This window comes from Tachyglossus aculeatus, chromosome 18 (genome assembly GCF_015852505.1).
Source record: "Tachyglossus aculeatus isolate mTacAcu1 chromosome 18, mTacAcu1.pri, whole genome shotgun sequence".
In the NCBI taxonomy this organism is placed as follows: Eukaryota; Metazoa; Chordata; class Mammalia; order Monotremata; family Tachyglossidae; genus Tachyglossus; species Tachyglossus aculeatus.
In genome coordinates, this window is record NC_052083.1 from 6,410,632 (window position 1) to 6,426,742 (window position 16,111).

Here is a 16,111-nt window from a genome sequence, read left to right on the forward strand (position 1 = left end):
CTTTTATTCCCTATTACCTGAGCACTAACTCAGGTCTACAACCCCTTTTCCCACTCACATCTACCTGCACACCATTTTAATGTCTGTCTCCCTCACTAAATTGTAAAACTCTCTAAGGGCAGGAAGCACGTCTAATAATGCTAACATTCTCTCCCAGGTGCTTAGTACAATGCTTTACACTGAGTAAATGCTCAAGAAATACTTCTGGTCAATTGATTGCGTGGTGGTGGAACGTTTTAACCATTCAAGCCGTGAAAGTGTATCTATCATCTTGTCTTGGGGTGGAGCACAACTTCCCAAATTTTGGACTTAAAAGGTTGGAGTTCAGTCTAGATGTGGGAAGAACTTGAACTGTATTAACATATTTTGAAAATGCGGTTTTGTTATAGTTTGGTGAGGGTGCCATTTCCTAAGCTTTCTGGTGTTCTAACCGATCTGTCTTCCTCTGCCTGGCTTTTTACACTGTCTTTAGGGTAGCAAGTTTGACACCGTGTCTGTGTCTTTCCACAGGTATCCTACTGAAGGTCAAAAACGTACCTTCCTTTGGTAAAAGTGGAGAGGAGAAATGGATTAACCAGGGAGGTAAGTATAGTGATTATATTTTCACCAATTTTTTATTAGGAGAGTCCGAATTAATGTGATATTACAGGTTTTTTCCCCCTCTGTAAAGAAGAAAATTTAATGCAGATGCAACAATGGCCTAGTGGATAGAGCACGGCCTAGGAGTCGGCAGGACCTGGGTTCTAATGCCACTCTGCCACTTGTCTGCTGTGTGACCTTGGGCAAGTCACTTAACTTCCCTGTTCCTTAGTAACTTCATCTGTAAAATGGGGATTAAAGACTGTGGGATATGGACTGATAGATAAAACCTGATTAGCTTGTATCTACCCCAGCGCTTAGTAAAGTTGATGATGGTATTTGTTAAGGGCTTACTATGTGCAAAGCACTGTTTTCAGCGCTGGGGAGGTTACAAGGTGATCAGGTTGTCCCAGGGGGGCTCACAATTTTAATCCCCATTTTACAGATGAGGTAACTGAGGCACAGAGAAGTTAAGTGACTTGCCCAAAGTCACATAGCTGACAGTTGACGGAGCCGGAATTTGAACCCATGACCTCTGACTCCAAAGCCCGTGCTCTTTCCACTGAGCCACACTGCTTCACAAAGTTCCTGGCTCATAGTAAGTACTTAACAGATACCATAAAAAAGTAAAAATTTCTAGCCTTCCGCTCATCACCCTTCTCTAGTCTACTTTACAGTTACTTAAAGATTGGCTATGACTTCTAAAATAACCCTGTTACTTAACTTCTCTGTGCCTCAGTTACCTCATCTGTAAAATGGGGATAAAGACTCAGCCCCCCATGGAACCTGATCGCCTTGTAACCTCTCCAGCACTTAGAACAGTGCTCTGCACCTAGTAAGTGCTTAACAAATGCCATTATTATTATTATTATTATACATCATCCTTAAAAAGTACATGAACGTGTACATCTTCTCAGCACAATATCAGCTCATTTCTTCCAGAATAACTTTGCAGTTACTTGGAGATGTTTATGCAGGAATGTCATTGTCCCCAACTACTTCCCCCAAAATGGGTTTTAAAATTATAACTGTGCCTTTAATTAAATCGATCAATCAAGGGTATTGAGCTCCCTCTCTCATCCCTGTCCGTTACGTTCCTGCTGGGACAACAGTACAAGGTGCAAGTAGGCTGGCGGGAATGGAGACTGTGAGCCCGTTGTTGGGTAGGGACCGTCTCTATATTGTCACCAACTTGTACTTCCCAAGCGCTTAGTACAGTGCTCTGCACACAGTAAGTGCTCAATAAATACGATTGAATGAATGAATTTGCAGTAGTCAGCTGCAGGAAGAACCAGGATGAGAATTCAGGTCTTTTGATTCCCAAGTTTTTGTTGCTTTTTCCTCTCCTCCTCCCCATCCCCACAGCACTTGTATATTTTTGTACAGATTTATTACTCTATTTATTTTACTTGTACATATTACTATTCTATTCATATTGTTAATGATGTGCATAAAGCTGTAATTCTATTTATTCTGACGGTTTTGACACCTGTCTACATGTTTTGTTGTCTGCCTCCCCCTTCTAGACTATGAGCCCGTTGTTGGGTAGGGACCGTCTCTATATGTTGCCGACTTGTACTTCCCAAGCACTTAGTACAGTGCTCTGCACACAGTAAGCACTCAATAAATATGATTGAATGAATGAAGAATAAAATCAAAGATAATAAAACATGAATCATCTAATCAACGGTATTTACTGAGCACTTACTGGGTGCAGCTTGCTGTGGGCAGGGAATGTGTCTACCAACTCTATTGCATTGTACTCCTCAAGCACTTAGTACAGTGCTCTGAACATAGCACTCAATAAATATGATTGCTTGCTTGATTGATAGCTCTGTAATAGGCACTTGAGAGAATACAACAGAGTTGGTACTCCAGATACCTCTTTAAATAAAGTCTCTATAATTACATTCTATAGGAAGCACTTAGTACAGTGCACACAGTAAGTGCTCAATAAATACGACTGATTGATCTGGTGCAGTGGAAGGACTGGCTCCAATTTCAGCAATTTCAGTTGTTGTCGTTTTGTGTGTTTTTTTCAAAAGAGCTCCAGGTTTCACTTTTCCCTGCAGCTGTTCCTGTCATGTATAAAAGAAAGAAATGAGACTTTCCAATGGAATAAAGCAAAGAACTAAAAATGAACCATAACTTTATCCAACCCTTTCACAGCCCACAAATACATTTTGCACATGAGACTCTCATTATCATTCCGAGAGCAAAATGCCACAGTCATTTGTGTGTTGTGAAAATAGAATCAAATGTATAATGAACAATACACTAAAATAACAAGGTTAATAGTTCTTGATTAATGCAGACTAAACAGCTGGAAAAGCTTTTTAAGAAACACTGTTATTTTAAACAATTAGATCAAAGGCATGATCTACTATGGGTATTTACTAAAATCAGGCTCTTTGTTTTGTTTAAATTAAATTTTGCTAACAGTTCCTGCAGTTTTTGAAAAAAATCACGATTTCTTTTCTAATTTCCCCCCTATATACGATAAAAAAAACCAAATGATAATTTTGGAAAAATTCCTAGAACTGTGGGTAAAAATCCATACCCGGGGAATTCCCTGGTTCCCCAGTGCCATAAGAGCATGGAAGACCACAACACCCCCCCATATTTCCATTCTTTCATTCAATCATATTTATTGAGCACTTACTGTATGCAGAGCACTGTACTAAGCGCTTGGGAAGTCCAAGTTGGCAACATATAGAGACGGTCCCTACCCAACAACGGGCTCACGGTCTAGAAGGGGGAGACAGACAACAAAAACAAAACATGTGGACAGGTGTCAAGTCTTCTGAACAAATAGAATTAAAGCTCAATGCACATTATTAACAAAATAAATAGAATAGTAAATATGTACAAGAGAAAAGGGGCGACAGTCATTACTTTGCCCCAGTTTCTTGGGTGAGTGGACCCTGTTACACATCCAGCTTCCAGTCCCTCTCCATCATATCAAGATGCGGTATTTTTTGAGCCTTAAGCGCTTTGATATGCAGCCCTCCTCCAGCCCCCCCAGCAATTAAGTACACATCCATTAATAATTTATTTTATTGTCTGTCTTGACCCCCACCTCTAGTTCTGTAAACTCCTGTGGCCAGGGATTGTATCTACTCTCTTGTTTTGTATTCTCACAAGCGACTAGTATAGTTCTCATAATGCTCACAGTAAGCGCTCTGAAAAAAAAAACTGAGAGGTAGGGAGAAGTTCATGACGAGAATGAGATCTTCACAAAGATCATCACGAAGACATTGTACTAAGCACTCAATAAATATAATTGAATGAATGGAGATCTCATCTTCATTCCTGAGATGAGGAGGGGCAAGTGTCCACCAACTCTGTTCTACTGTTCTCTCCCAAGCGCTTAGTACAGTGATCGGCATAGGAAGCACCTAACAAATATGACTGATCTTCTGACCCATGGACGATATTATTATTATTATTAATGATAATAATAATAATAATTCTATTTGGCACCAGTCCACGCAGCCTCTCCCGGCCAGCCCTAGAGTGGGTGATATAGGGCATAGGTTCTAATCCCGGCTCCGCCACTTGTCTGCTGTGTGACCTGGGGCAAGTCACTTCACTTCTCTGAGCCTCAGTGACCTCATTTGTAAAATGGGGATTCAACCTTGTGAGCCCCCTTCTAGACTGTGAGTCACCTTCTAGACTGTGAGCCCACTGTTGGATAGGGACCGTCTCTATATGTTGCCAACTTGTACTTCCCAAGCGCTTAGTACAGTGCTCTGCACACAGTAAGCGCTCAATAAATACGATTGAATGAATGAATGAACCCGATTTGCTCGTACCCCCAGCACTTAGCACAGTGCTTGGCACAAAGTGATTTATTTCAAAGTAGCGTGGCCTAGTGGCAAGAGACTAGGCTTGGGAGTCAGAGGACGAGTCCTAATCCCGGCTCCGCCGCTTGTCTGCTGTGTAGCCTTGGGCAAGTCACTTCACTTCTCCGGGCCTCAGTGACCTTATCTGTAAAATGGGGATGAAGACTGTGAGCCCCACATGGGACAACCTGATGACCTTGTATCTACCCCAGAGCTTAGCACAGTGCTTGGCACATAGGAAGTGCTTAACAAATACCAACATTATCAGTATTATTATTATTCTCTGAGCCTCATTTATAAAATGGGAATGAAGACTGCTCTCTTCCTCCCTTCAAAGCCCTGAGAGCTCACTTCCTCCAGGAGGCCTTCCCAGACTGAGCCCCCCCCCTTTTTCCTCTCCTCCTCCCTCCCCTGCCCTACCCCCTTCCCCTCCCCACAGCACTTGCATATATTTCTACATTTTTAATCTCTATTTTATTTGTACATACTTAATTTTATTAATGATGTGTATATAGCTATAATTCTATTTATTCCGATAGTGTTGACACCTGCCTACTTGTTTTGTTTTGTAGTCTGTCCTCCCCTTTTAGACTGTGAGCCCATTGTTGGGTAGGGACCATCTCTGTATGTTGCCAATTTGTACTTCCCAAGTACAGTGCTGTGCACAGTAAGTGCTCAATAATAATAATAATAATAATAATAATGATGGCATTTGTTAAGCGCTTACTATGTGCAAAGCACTGTTCTAAGCGCTGGGGGGGATACAATGTGATCAAGTCATCCCACGTGGGGCTCACAGTCTTAATCCCCATTTTTACTGATGAGGTAACTGAGGCTCAGAGAAGTTAAGTGACTTGCCCAAGGTCACACAGCAGACTTGTGGTGGAGTCGGGATTCGAACCCACGACATCTGACTCCAAAGCCTGTGCTCTTTCCACTGAGCCACGCTGCTTCTCAATAAATACAATTGAATGAATGAATGACTGTGAGCCCCATGTGGGGCAACCTGATTAGTTTGTATCTACCCCAGCGCTTAGAACAGGGCTTGGCACATAGTAAGCGCTTAACCAATCCCATTATTTTTAAGAGAAGCAGCGTGGCTCAGTGGAAAGAGCACGGGCTTGGGAGTCAGAGGTCATGGGTTTGAATCCCAACTCCGCCATTTGTCAGCTGTGTGACCTTGGGCAAGTCATTTTAATAATAATAACGATGGCATTTGTTAAGCACTTATGTGCAAAGCACTGTTCTAAGCGCTGGGGGAGGGATACGAGGTGATCACGTTGTCCCACGTGGGGCTTACAGTCTTCATCCCCATTTTACAGATGAGGGAACTGAGGCTCAGAGAAGTTAAGTGACTTGCCCAAGATCACACAGCAGATGTGAGGGGGAGCTGGGATTAGAACCCATGACCTCTGATTCCCAAACCCGGGCTCTTTCCACTGAGCCACGCCGCTTCTCTGGGCTTCAGCTCCCTCATCTGGAAAATGGGGATGAAGGCTGTGAGCCGCCCCTGGGATACCCTGATCAACATGTACCCTCCCCAGCGCTTAGAACAGTGCTTGGTGCATAGTAAGCGCTTAATAAATGCCATCATTATAATAATAATAATAATAATAATAATAAACAATAATGGCATTTGTTAAGCGCTGACTGTATGCCAAGCACTGGGGGGCATATAAGGTGATCAGGTTGTCCCTCGTGGGGCTCACAGTTTTAATCCCAGTTTTACAGATGAGGGAACCGAGGCCCAGAGAAATGAAGCGACTGGCCCAAAGTCACACAGCAGACAAGTGGCGGAGCCGGAATTAGAACCCGTGACCTTTGACTCCCAAGCCCATGCTCGTTCCATGTCTGCTGTGTGACTTTGGGCCAGTCACTTTGCTTCTCCGGGACTGAGCCCACTGTTGGGTAGGGACTGTCTCTATATGTTGCCAACTTGTACTTCCCAAGCGCCTAGTACAGTGCTCTGCACACAGTAAGCGCTCAATAAATACGATTGATGGTGATGATGATAACTGAGGCCCAGAGAAGTGAAGTGACTCACCCAAAGTCACACAGCAGACAAGTGACGGAGCCAGGATTAGAACCTGTGACCTTTGACTCCCAAACCCATGCTCGTTCCATGTCCGCTGTGTGACTTTGGGCCAGTCACTGGGCTTCTCCGGGCCTCAGTGACCTCATCTGGAAAATGGGGATGAGGACCGTGAGCTCCCCGTGGGACAACCTGATCACCTCGTCACCTCCCCGGCGCTTAGAACGATGGTTGGCACATCATCATCATCATCAATCGTATTTATTGAGCGCTTACTATGTGCAGAGCACTGTACTAAGCGCTTGGGAAGTACAAATTGGCAACATATAGAGACAGTCCCTACCCAACAGTGGGCTCACAGTCTAAAAGGGGGGAGACAGAGAACAAAACCAAACATACTAACAAAATAAAATAAATAGAATCGATATGTACACGTAGAGTAAATAAATAAATAAACAGAAAGTGTGGCCCGGGTCCGAGTTAAAAACCCATTGGGTCCGAGTTAAAAACCCAGTGGGCTCACAGCCTAAAACGGGGGAGACAGAGAACAAAACCAAACATACTAACAAAATAAAATAAATAGAATCGATATGTACACGTAGAGTAAATAAATAAATAAATGAACAGAAATTGTGGCCCGGGTCCGCCTTAAAAACCCATTTGTTGCCAGCGGAATGATCTTTCCTGACCAAGCAATAAAAAAATCAGCGGTATTTATTGAACACTCCCTACTGTATGCAGAGCACCGTACTACTAAGCATTGGTGAGAATACAACATAACAGGTGGTAGACGCGGTCCCTGCCCGCAACAAGCTTATAGTCCATAAGGATGAGGCAGCAGCTTCCAAGTTTCAACCCGTTTCAATTGTAGCTGTCCCTCCCCTGGAGCTGTCGGTCAGGGACTGCGTCTGATGGCACATGGCACATGGTAAGCGCTTATTATTAACCACTGCTGCTATTATTATTATTATCATTATTATTATTAGTGCTATTATTCTAAGGGGGGGCGGGGCTGGTCTTAGGTCCTCCGGGTCGTGGGGATCTGATTGGCCGCGGCGCGAGCGGCCCTGGCCAATGGGCGGGCGGGCGGCCGGTTGGAGGCGGCCGGGGGGACGGAGCCCCCGCCGCCCCCGCCGCCGGGCCCGCTCCTCGTGCTCGGCCGCGCCCCTGGGCCCCCCCGCCGTGTGTGTGTGTGTGTGTGTGTGTGTGTGCGCGTGGGCGGAGCTGAGTCCGGCGGCAGCGGCGGGTCCCGGGCCCGGGCCCGGTCGGCGGTCCGGGGGTGCGCGGCCGCCCGTAACCCGCCCCGCGCCGACGGCGCACCGACGCTCCGGCTGCTGCTACCGCCGCCCACCGCCGCCTGCTGCTGCTGCTGCTGCCGCTGACCTCCGACCCCAAATCCGGCCCGGCCAGGCTCCATCCGGCCTCCTCTTCCTCCTTCTCTTCTTCCTCCTCCCCCTCCCTTTCTTTCTCCTGCGCCTCCGCTTTTCCCTCCTCTTTTTCTCCTCCTTCCCCCCTCCCTACCTTCTCTCCCTCCTCCCCTTCTTCCCCCTCCTCCCCCTCTTCTCCCTTCCCCCTCCTCTCTGCGCCCTCTTCCCCCTCCTCTTTTCCCCCCTCTTCCCCCTCTTCTTCTCCCTCCTTCCTCCCCTCCTCTTCCCCCTCCTTCCCCCCCTCCTCTTCCCCCTCCTTCCCCCCCTCCTCTTCCCCCTCCTTCCCCCCCTCCCTCCCCTCCTCTTCCCCCCTCCCTCCCCTCCTCTTCCCCCCTCCCTCCCCTCCTCTTCCCCCCCTCCCTCCCCTCCTCTTCCCCCCCTCCCTCCCCTCCTCTTCCCCCCCTCCCTCCCCTCCTCTTCCCCCCTCCCTCCCCTCCTCTTCCCCCCTCCCTCCCCTCCTCTTCCCCCCCTCCCTCCCCTCCTCTTCCCCCCCTCCCTCCCCTCCTCTTCCCCCCTCCCTCCTCTCCTCCTTCTCTTCTCCCTCCTCCCTCTCCTCCTCCTTCTCTTCCCCCTCCTTCCTCTCCTCCTCCTCTTCCCCCTCCTTCCTCTCCTCCTTCTCTTCTCCCTCCTCCCTCTCCTCCTCCTTCTCTTCCCCCTCCTTCCTCTCCTCCTTCTCTTCCCCCTCCCCTCCTTCATCTCATCCCCCCTTCATCCCCCCTTCTCCCCCTTCTCCCCCCTTCTCCCCCTTCTCCCCCCTTCACCCCCCTCTTCTCTCCCTCTCCTCTCCCTCTCCTCTCCCTCTCCTCTCCCCCTCCTCTCCCTCTCCTCTCCCCCTCCTCTCCCTCTCCTCTCCCCTCCCCCTCCCCCTCTCCTCCTCCCCTCCTCCCCTCCTCCCCTTCCTCCTCCCCTTCCTCCTCCTCCTCCCCTTCCTCCTCCTCCTCTCCTCCTCTTCCCCCCTCCTCCCCCCAGGACCGGCCCCCCCGGCCCACCATGCCTTCCGGTGAGCCGCCCCCCCCCCCCCCCCCGGACCCCCGCTTGGGACGGACGGACGGACGGAGGGAGGAAGGACCCCCCCCCCCCCAAACCGCACGCATCCACCCCAGCGCTTACTACGGTGCCCGCCGCCTAGTAAGCGCTCAACAGACAGCACTGTTGTTATAAAACAGTCACTCGGTGGGTTGCATTGAACGCCCACTGCGGGCCCAGCACTGGGCTAAGCGCCTGGGAGGCCCCGCCCGTGAGAAGGCCGCTGTCCACCGGGGGCCGAGCTCTGTGCTAAACGCTGGGGACCCCAGGACAGTGGGCGGGCGCGACCCCCCATTTTCAAGGAGCTTAAAATCCGTTTGGGATTGTGGGGTGGTTGTGGGCGGGGGAACAGGTCTGCCAACTCTGTCGTAATCTACTGTCCCAACCACTTAGTACAGTGCTGTGAACACAGGAAGCGTTTAGGGCAGTTGCTGTACACACAGGAAGCACTTAATACAGTGCTCCACACACAGGAAGCGTTTAGTAAACCCTGTAATAACAATAATAATAATAATGGCTTTTATTAAGCGCTTACTATGTGCAAAGTAATACTAATGATGGTATTTGTTAAGCACTTACCATGCGCAAAGAACTGTTCTAAGCGCTGGGGGGAATACAAGGTCATCAGGTTGTCCCACGTGCGGCTCACTGTCTTAATCCCCATTTTTCAGATGAGGTAACCGAGGCACCGAGAAGTGAAGTGACTTGCCCAAAGTCACACAGCTGACAAGTGGTGGAGCCGGGATCGGAACCCATGACCTCTGACTCCCAAGCCTGTGCTCTTTCCAGTGAGCCATGCCGCTTCTCTGCAGACTGAGCTCGTTGTGGGCAGGGATTGGCCCTCCTTATTGCTATATTGTACTCTCCCAAGCGTTTAGTACAGTGCTCTGCACACAGCAAGTGCTTAGTACAGTGATCCACACACAGGAAGCGCTTAGTAAACCCTGTAATAATAATAATGATGGTATTTAAGTGCTTACTATGCGCGAAGAACTATTCTAAGCGCTGGGGTGGGGGGGATACAGGGTGATCACGTTGTCCCACGTGGGGCTCACAGTCTTAATCCCCATTTTACAGATGAGGTAACTGAGGCACCGAGAAGTGAAGTGACTTGCCCAAAGTCACACAGCTGACAAGTGCTGGAGCCGGCATTGGAACCCATGACCTCTGACTCCCAAGCCTGTGCTCCTTCCAGTGAGCCATGTTGCTTCTCCGCAGACTGTGAGCTCGTTGTGGGCAGGGATTGGCCCTCCTTATTGCTATATTGTACTCTCCCAAGCGTTTAATACAGCGCTCTGCACACAGGAAGCGCTTAGTACAGTGCTCCACACACAGGAAGCGCTTAGTAAACCCTCTAGACTATGAGGTGGTGTGGGCAGGGATTGTCTCTGTTTATTGCTGTATTGCACTTTGCCAAGGGGTTAGTATAGTGCTCTGCACACAGTAGGCGCTCAATAAATACGATTAAATTGAAAGTAAACACGATTGATTGAAAGGGGGAGAGGTTTTATCACCACCCCTCCTCTTCTTCTGCACTGCTTCTTCTGATCAGCTGATGGATTAGAAACTGGGAGGAAAGAGGATGCGCACTGGCTGATACATTGCTACCATCAGGAAAAAGGGGGTTCCAGATTTGGGGATGATCATCATCGATCGTATTACTATGTGCAGAGCACTGTACTAAGTGCTTGGGAAGTACAAATTGGCAACATATAGAGACAGTCCCTACCCAACAGTGGGCTCACAGTCTAAAAGGGGGAGACAGAGACCAAACATACTAACAAAATAAAATAAATAGAATAGATATATACAAATAAATTAAATAAATAAATAGAGTAAAAAAAATATGTACAAACATATATACATATATACAGGTGCTGTGGGGAAGGGAGGGAGGTAAGATGGGGGGATGGAGAGGAGGACGAGGGGGAGAGGAAGGAAGATGACAATATGCTGCCCATTTGAGGGTTATTTGTCCTCTGAAGCCTAGGCCCAGCCCATGTAGTTTCTACCCCCAGCGTTTAGTGCAAAGCACTGCTTAAAAGAATACAAATATTACTGTTGTGTAGTCTGAAAAGACAACCTCTTCCCTAGAAGCCAGTTAACACAGAGGGATCTGATCATTGATAAGTTACTCGCCCTGGAAAGTTTATTTTGTTTAGACATCACCGTGTTGGGGATCGACCCAGGACAGATTGGATTGTTGGAGCTGCCTCCGTTGCATCCTGCATTGGGGTCAAAGAGGGCTAAAGAGGATCCTAGAGATTATTCTACAGGCTTAAATAAGTTTAAAAAATGAGGCGTGTCAGCTACGACCTTAGTTGAAATAACTGTTAGAGCAGTCGTTTTCCATTCCCATTATTTGGGGACATTTGGGAGAGGTGAAGGTGATTGTAGAACTACAAATAGCTGCAGTGTACCCAAGGTAGTGTGTTTGTTATAAGTGTATTATTGTTCCTGTCTGGCTCCTTTTTAATTGTGTGATCGGCAGATCCGACCACAATTGTCTTTTGCTTTTTTCTAATCCCCTTATACCAGATAAAGGCATAGTCATCTTTAAACTTGTTCTCTTATTTCTAGAATCTGTTATATAAACATGGATGGATATTTTTTGGGGAGGGACAGGGTAAGAGTGAAAGAAAAATGATAAAAGAAGCACTACTAATATCCCAGAAAGACTTGTCATCTGCACACGAGTTTCTCTGTGAGCAATGGTTTAGAATTTGGGCCTCTCTAGTTGACCCTATAGCCAACAGGTATGGATTTATAGTTTTCTTAGAATGTTACCTCTTGCAGATTGCCATTCATATACCTGCCTAAGGTGAATAATGATTTCTAGCAAGTCATAAAGAATGCTAATTTCATCTACTTGTGTACCTCCAGCAGGGCGGAGAGGCCATCTTAAAGCAAAACAAACGATCAGAAAAGAAAAAAAAAACCCTATGGGCTGGTTTATTTTGAGAGGGAGAAAGGATGGGTTGAAGCAAAGAGTGGTCTTTGATTTGTCTTTGATTTTTGTGGTGTTCTGGCCAACACGTTACAAGCCTAGGCCTTGAGGATAGAGGCAAAAAACTGCACAGCCAAAGTAAAGGGTAAGATTGAGCGATGGTCTTTTTTAAATGCTCCATGAAGGGTAATTCCAGTCAAAAATGATCAGGCCTACACTCTCCTGTTTAACTATCTAGAGCAAATAAATCATTTTTTTAGTTTCCCACTTGACTTGGGCTGAACAGACATGACAAGTATGGAGCCTTTGACTTTACGAAATACTATTTACCCTTACCCAGGAGCAGAGAAGGGATCGGAGAGTTAATTTGTGGTGCTCTAACTGCAGGGAAAGGAATTTTGTTGTAGGGTACTGGTCAGCAATACTTGATGGTAAAAGACGTTCTTGGAGTGTAGACTGTATTTTTTTTCTCCAGTGTGGTTTAGAGCTAAATTAGAAAAACAAAATTGAGACTATTTAAAAAATGTGGGCATTTGAACCACTTGTTCTGTTCAGAATTTCAGACTGCCCTTTTAGCGTATGCTGAGACAAATTAAAATGTAAAAGTTAACCAAATCTTATATGAAGCCCAGCTATTGATTTAAGGATTTAGCAGACTCAAATTCTTCAAGTCAGAAGAGTAATTTGGTTTCCATTTCTAAGGTAAAAGGGCTCATTGTTTTCACACCAGTGAGCGATTATTTAGAATTACATCGAAGACATACTTAGCACAATGCTGGGCCCCTAGCAAAAGTTTAATAAAGACCATGGCTAATCAAGGGCAGAGCCGAACCAAAATAAAAACTTGGGTCTGATCCTGAAGAGGTTTTCCTTGAAACTTAATTCAAAGCCCAGCGTCAAGGAACACTGTGAACCTGCTGCAATCTGGGGACGAAGATCTTCTGTCACAGAACAGCAGAACACTCTGAAACATTCGTTGCTTCCATGTAGCTCTCCAGAGATCAAAATCTGGGGCAGAGCAGAAGCTCACCCTGTAATTTCATCGGGCTGCTCCCCACTTTGGGGAAAATGACCATATTCCCTGAAAATGAGAGCCTCCTGACATATCTGTGTCACCCACCATTTTCAGATGACCTCTTTTTCCCAGGCCTATTGATTGATAGTTCCTCCTTTTTTTTTTTAAGTACTTTTGTCACTTTGCGGAGGCCAAACAGCCTCCATTAAATCAGGTTCTTCAAAATAATAGTGATAAGTGCTTGCTGTGTACAGAGCACCAGGGCAAGGGCTGGATACTGGTGGCTTTCTGAATTACTTCCAGGGCAACTGAAGTGGTTTGTGTGAAAGTGCTTTGGGTGAATACACCCAAGGTGTTTTCATTTGCATTCTCTGCGTTAAAGAACGGCTAATCCCAGCCTTGAAAATGGCACTGTCCAACTGGTCCGAGACCAAATCAATCAATCAGTGGTATTTATTGAGTGTTTACCACGTGCAAGAGCACTGTACTAAACTCTTGGGAGAGTACAATACTACAGAATTAGCAGACATGTTCCCTGCCCATAACAGTCTAGTGATTGAATGGAAACTAGGCAGTGGGCCAAAGGAACGTCAGACAGAGGGCATAAAAGGAATGATTGGCTTCTGTCTGGTTCACTTTTTAGGAGTGGCCAGGTTAGTGGGGAAACACCTGAGTGAGCTGGATCCAGGGGCTTCTTGTTTTCCCTTGAACTATTGGAGGGGTTAGGAGAAGATAGTGGAGAAGAACCAATAGGGGGGCCATTTTGGCAAGGGTGGGCAAGACCCAGGTGTTTGGAGAGACTAGGGTAGATTTTTTTTCAAAACCCCGGGTAATGGTTGTTCAAGGCCCGGCAATCTGTTTCCCAGCTTCTTCCAGTTACCACACTCAAATGTTATGGAGTGCAGTTGAACTCATACCTTTCCTTATATATATTTTTTAGGAGCCACTCTCTTGAGCTAGTGGGAGTCTGACGTCACTTTTTGGGCAAAGTGTGCTGTGCTTTATCGGGCCTTTGTAGAACACTGAGTTCCCCAGAGGCGATTGTTTTTTAAGAATCATGAAATGGGTCTCAGGATTGTTTTCTCTCTGTGTGGGCCCGAACCCTTCTGGCATGTTCTGCCAGCTGCTGTAGTGATGGTTTTGAGCTGCAATGCTATTCCTGTACCACTTGAAGCAAGGCTGCGGCCTCCATGTGAAAACACGGCCTTCTCGAGACCGGCCTCCCGGGGCTTGTACGTGTGTCTCGGCACATCGATTCAGTGGCTGAAGTTGCTGCTTCTTGCTCTGTTCTGTTCCGGGACGTGGCAGCGGATGTCAGTTTGTTCTCTTAAGTGTCTTTTTCAATTTTCAAATCTAAGGCAATTTGAATGAGGGGCTGTTGCCTACTACCAAGGCAGCATATTTGATCCTTATGGGCAGGGAACGTAGGTTCACCAACTCTGTTATATTGTACTCTCCCAAGAGCCTAGTACAGCGCTCTGCACACAATTAAGCACTCAGTAACTATGATTGAGGAAGATATAAATTGGCCGATATGGGAAAGTTCATTGAGAATGTTTTGTTTCGTTGTCTGTCTCCCCTGTCTAGACTGTGAGCCTGTTGTGGGGTAGGGACCGTCTCTATATGTTGCCAACTTGAAGTTCCCAAGCACTTAGTACAGTGCTCTGCACACAGTAAGCGCTCAGTAAATACGACTGAATGAATGAATTACATAGTTGATGTGATAACTTCGTAAATGTTTTCCAACAAAAACCACTTAACAAGAGAATGTCAACTGAAGTACAGGGAAAACTGTACCGCCAAATTCATCTCAGTCATCTTTCTGATATGCTTATGACCCTGAAGTAGTCTTCAACAGAACTGCATTTCCGTTATGATGGATTTCACAGTTGTGAAACGCTTTAAAATAATCCTGAATTACGAATATATTCTATTTCTGTAGCCTCTCTGAGCTCAAAAGGCAGGGCCTGGTTTCTGTCTGACAGTGCATTGTTTTCCGCTGGTATGCCAATTGACAGTTCACAGTTCTCTGAAAAAAGTTAAGTATTAGCTTTAAAATATTTGAGTTTAAGGAATAGAACGTATTTTATCTGCAGTAACCCGGGTGGGCACAGAACCCTGGAGAGCCTTAAAAACAACTGTATGTGTTAAGCTCCCACTATGTGCCAGTCACTGTACTAAGCGCTGGCGTGGATACAAGTAAATCGGATTGAACGCAGTCCCTATCCCACATGGGGCTCACTGTCTTAATCCCCATTTTTCAGATGAGGTAATTGAGGTACGGAGAAGTGAAGTGACTTGTCCAAGGTCACCCAAGCTGACAAGTGGCAAATAGGCCCATGTTCTATCCACTAAGCAATGCTGCTTCTTATTTCTAAAGCTCTTCTCAGAACAGTAAGCAGCACTGTCTTCTGAACTCTGACCTAGAAACAAGAGGGTAAGAGTCTCTTGATTTTTGAATGAGCTGAAAATTTGCAGGGTATCGAAGCAAAAACCAGTGTGAAGCCATTTTTCATTAAGACTGTTGTGTGCCGTTCAGCAATACGGCTAAGAGCCGTGTTATAGAACCCCACCTTACGGGGGTCACTACATTGCAAAAATACTAGAAGAATCTTGGGGTTTCCAATACCCAGATGGGGTGTCTCAGGGCTTCTCCCACCACTCTACCCCTTCTGTTCCCAGCTGGCACCAAGAGAAACAGTAGGCATACCCTTCCAAAGCCCACCTCTGGCGTCTTGTGTCCTGTGGGTGATGTTTTTGAGGTTCTCTGGGAGTGGCGTGGTGGTTGGGAGTGTGGCACCCAGTAGTATCCAGCAGCCCCAGGCACAGTGAGCAGTAGTTTATGGCTAATTTGCTATATCTTCCTCACCTCGGACAGCTGAAGCCCACATTTTGTTAAAAATGAAAAGCCTATAAGGCACAGTGATATTTTTTATCCCCTCAAAATTTAGAGTCACTGATCAGGCAGTATTAACCATAAACAGGGTCATTGAGAAAGAACTATGCTAGCTGACTGATTGTTATCTTTTTTGCATTTTCCCCCCAAATGCAAAAGAGTGTGCCAGTGAATAGATTTGCTCAGAGAATGGGAATTACAACAATGTTGCCTTTATTCCCATTTGACAACCTCAAAGAATGAGGGGAGGAAGTTGGCATTGTTACAAATGAAATCTTTGGTGTCAGCGTGGACAGCCTAGCCTTTGGGGTTGTGCCTTTTAGGGAAGCATATCCAGAGGTGCT

General features: G+C 46.4%; 1 protein-coding gene across 2 annotated transcripts in view; it reads left to right on the top strand.

Moving 5' to 3' along the window:
* The first annotated feature begins 510 nt into the window (after nucleotides 1-510).
* EFR3A (EFR3 homolog A) overlaps nucleotides 511-16,111 on the top strand; it is a 71,456-nt gene continuing 55,855 nt past the window's right edge. The window contains exon 1 of one of the 2 annotated variants that reach the window (XM_038760698.1): nucleotides 511-582. Coding sequence is in view for 1 of the 2 variants with exons in the window: in XM_038760697.1 (XP_038616625.1) it covers nucleotides 8,874-8,883 (10 nt within the window). In the remaining variant the exon portion in view is untranslated. Of the gene's footprint in view, nucleotides 583-8,866; nucleotides 8,884-16,111 lie in introns of those variants that run through there. The other variant, XM_038760697.1, reaches the window with a different exon arrangement.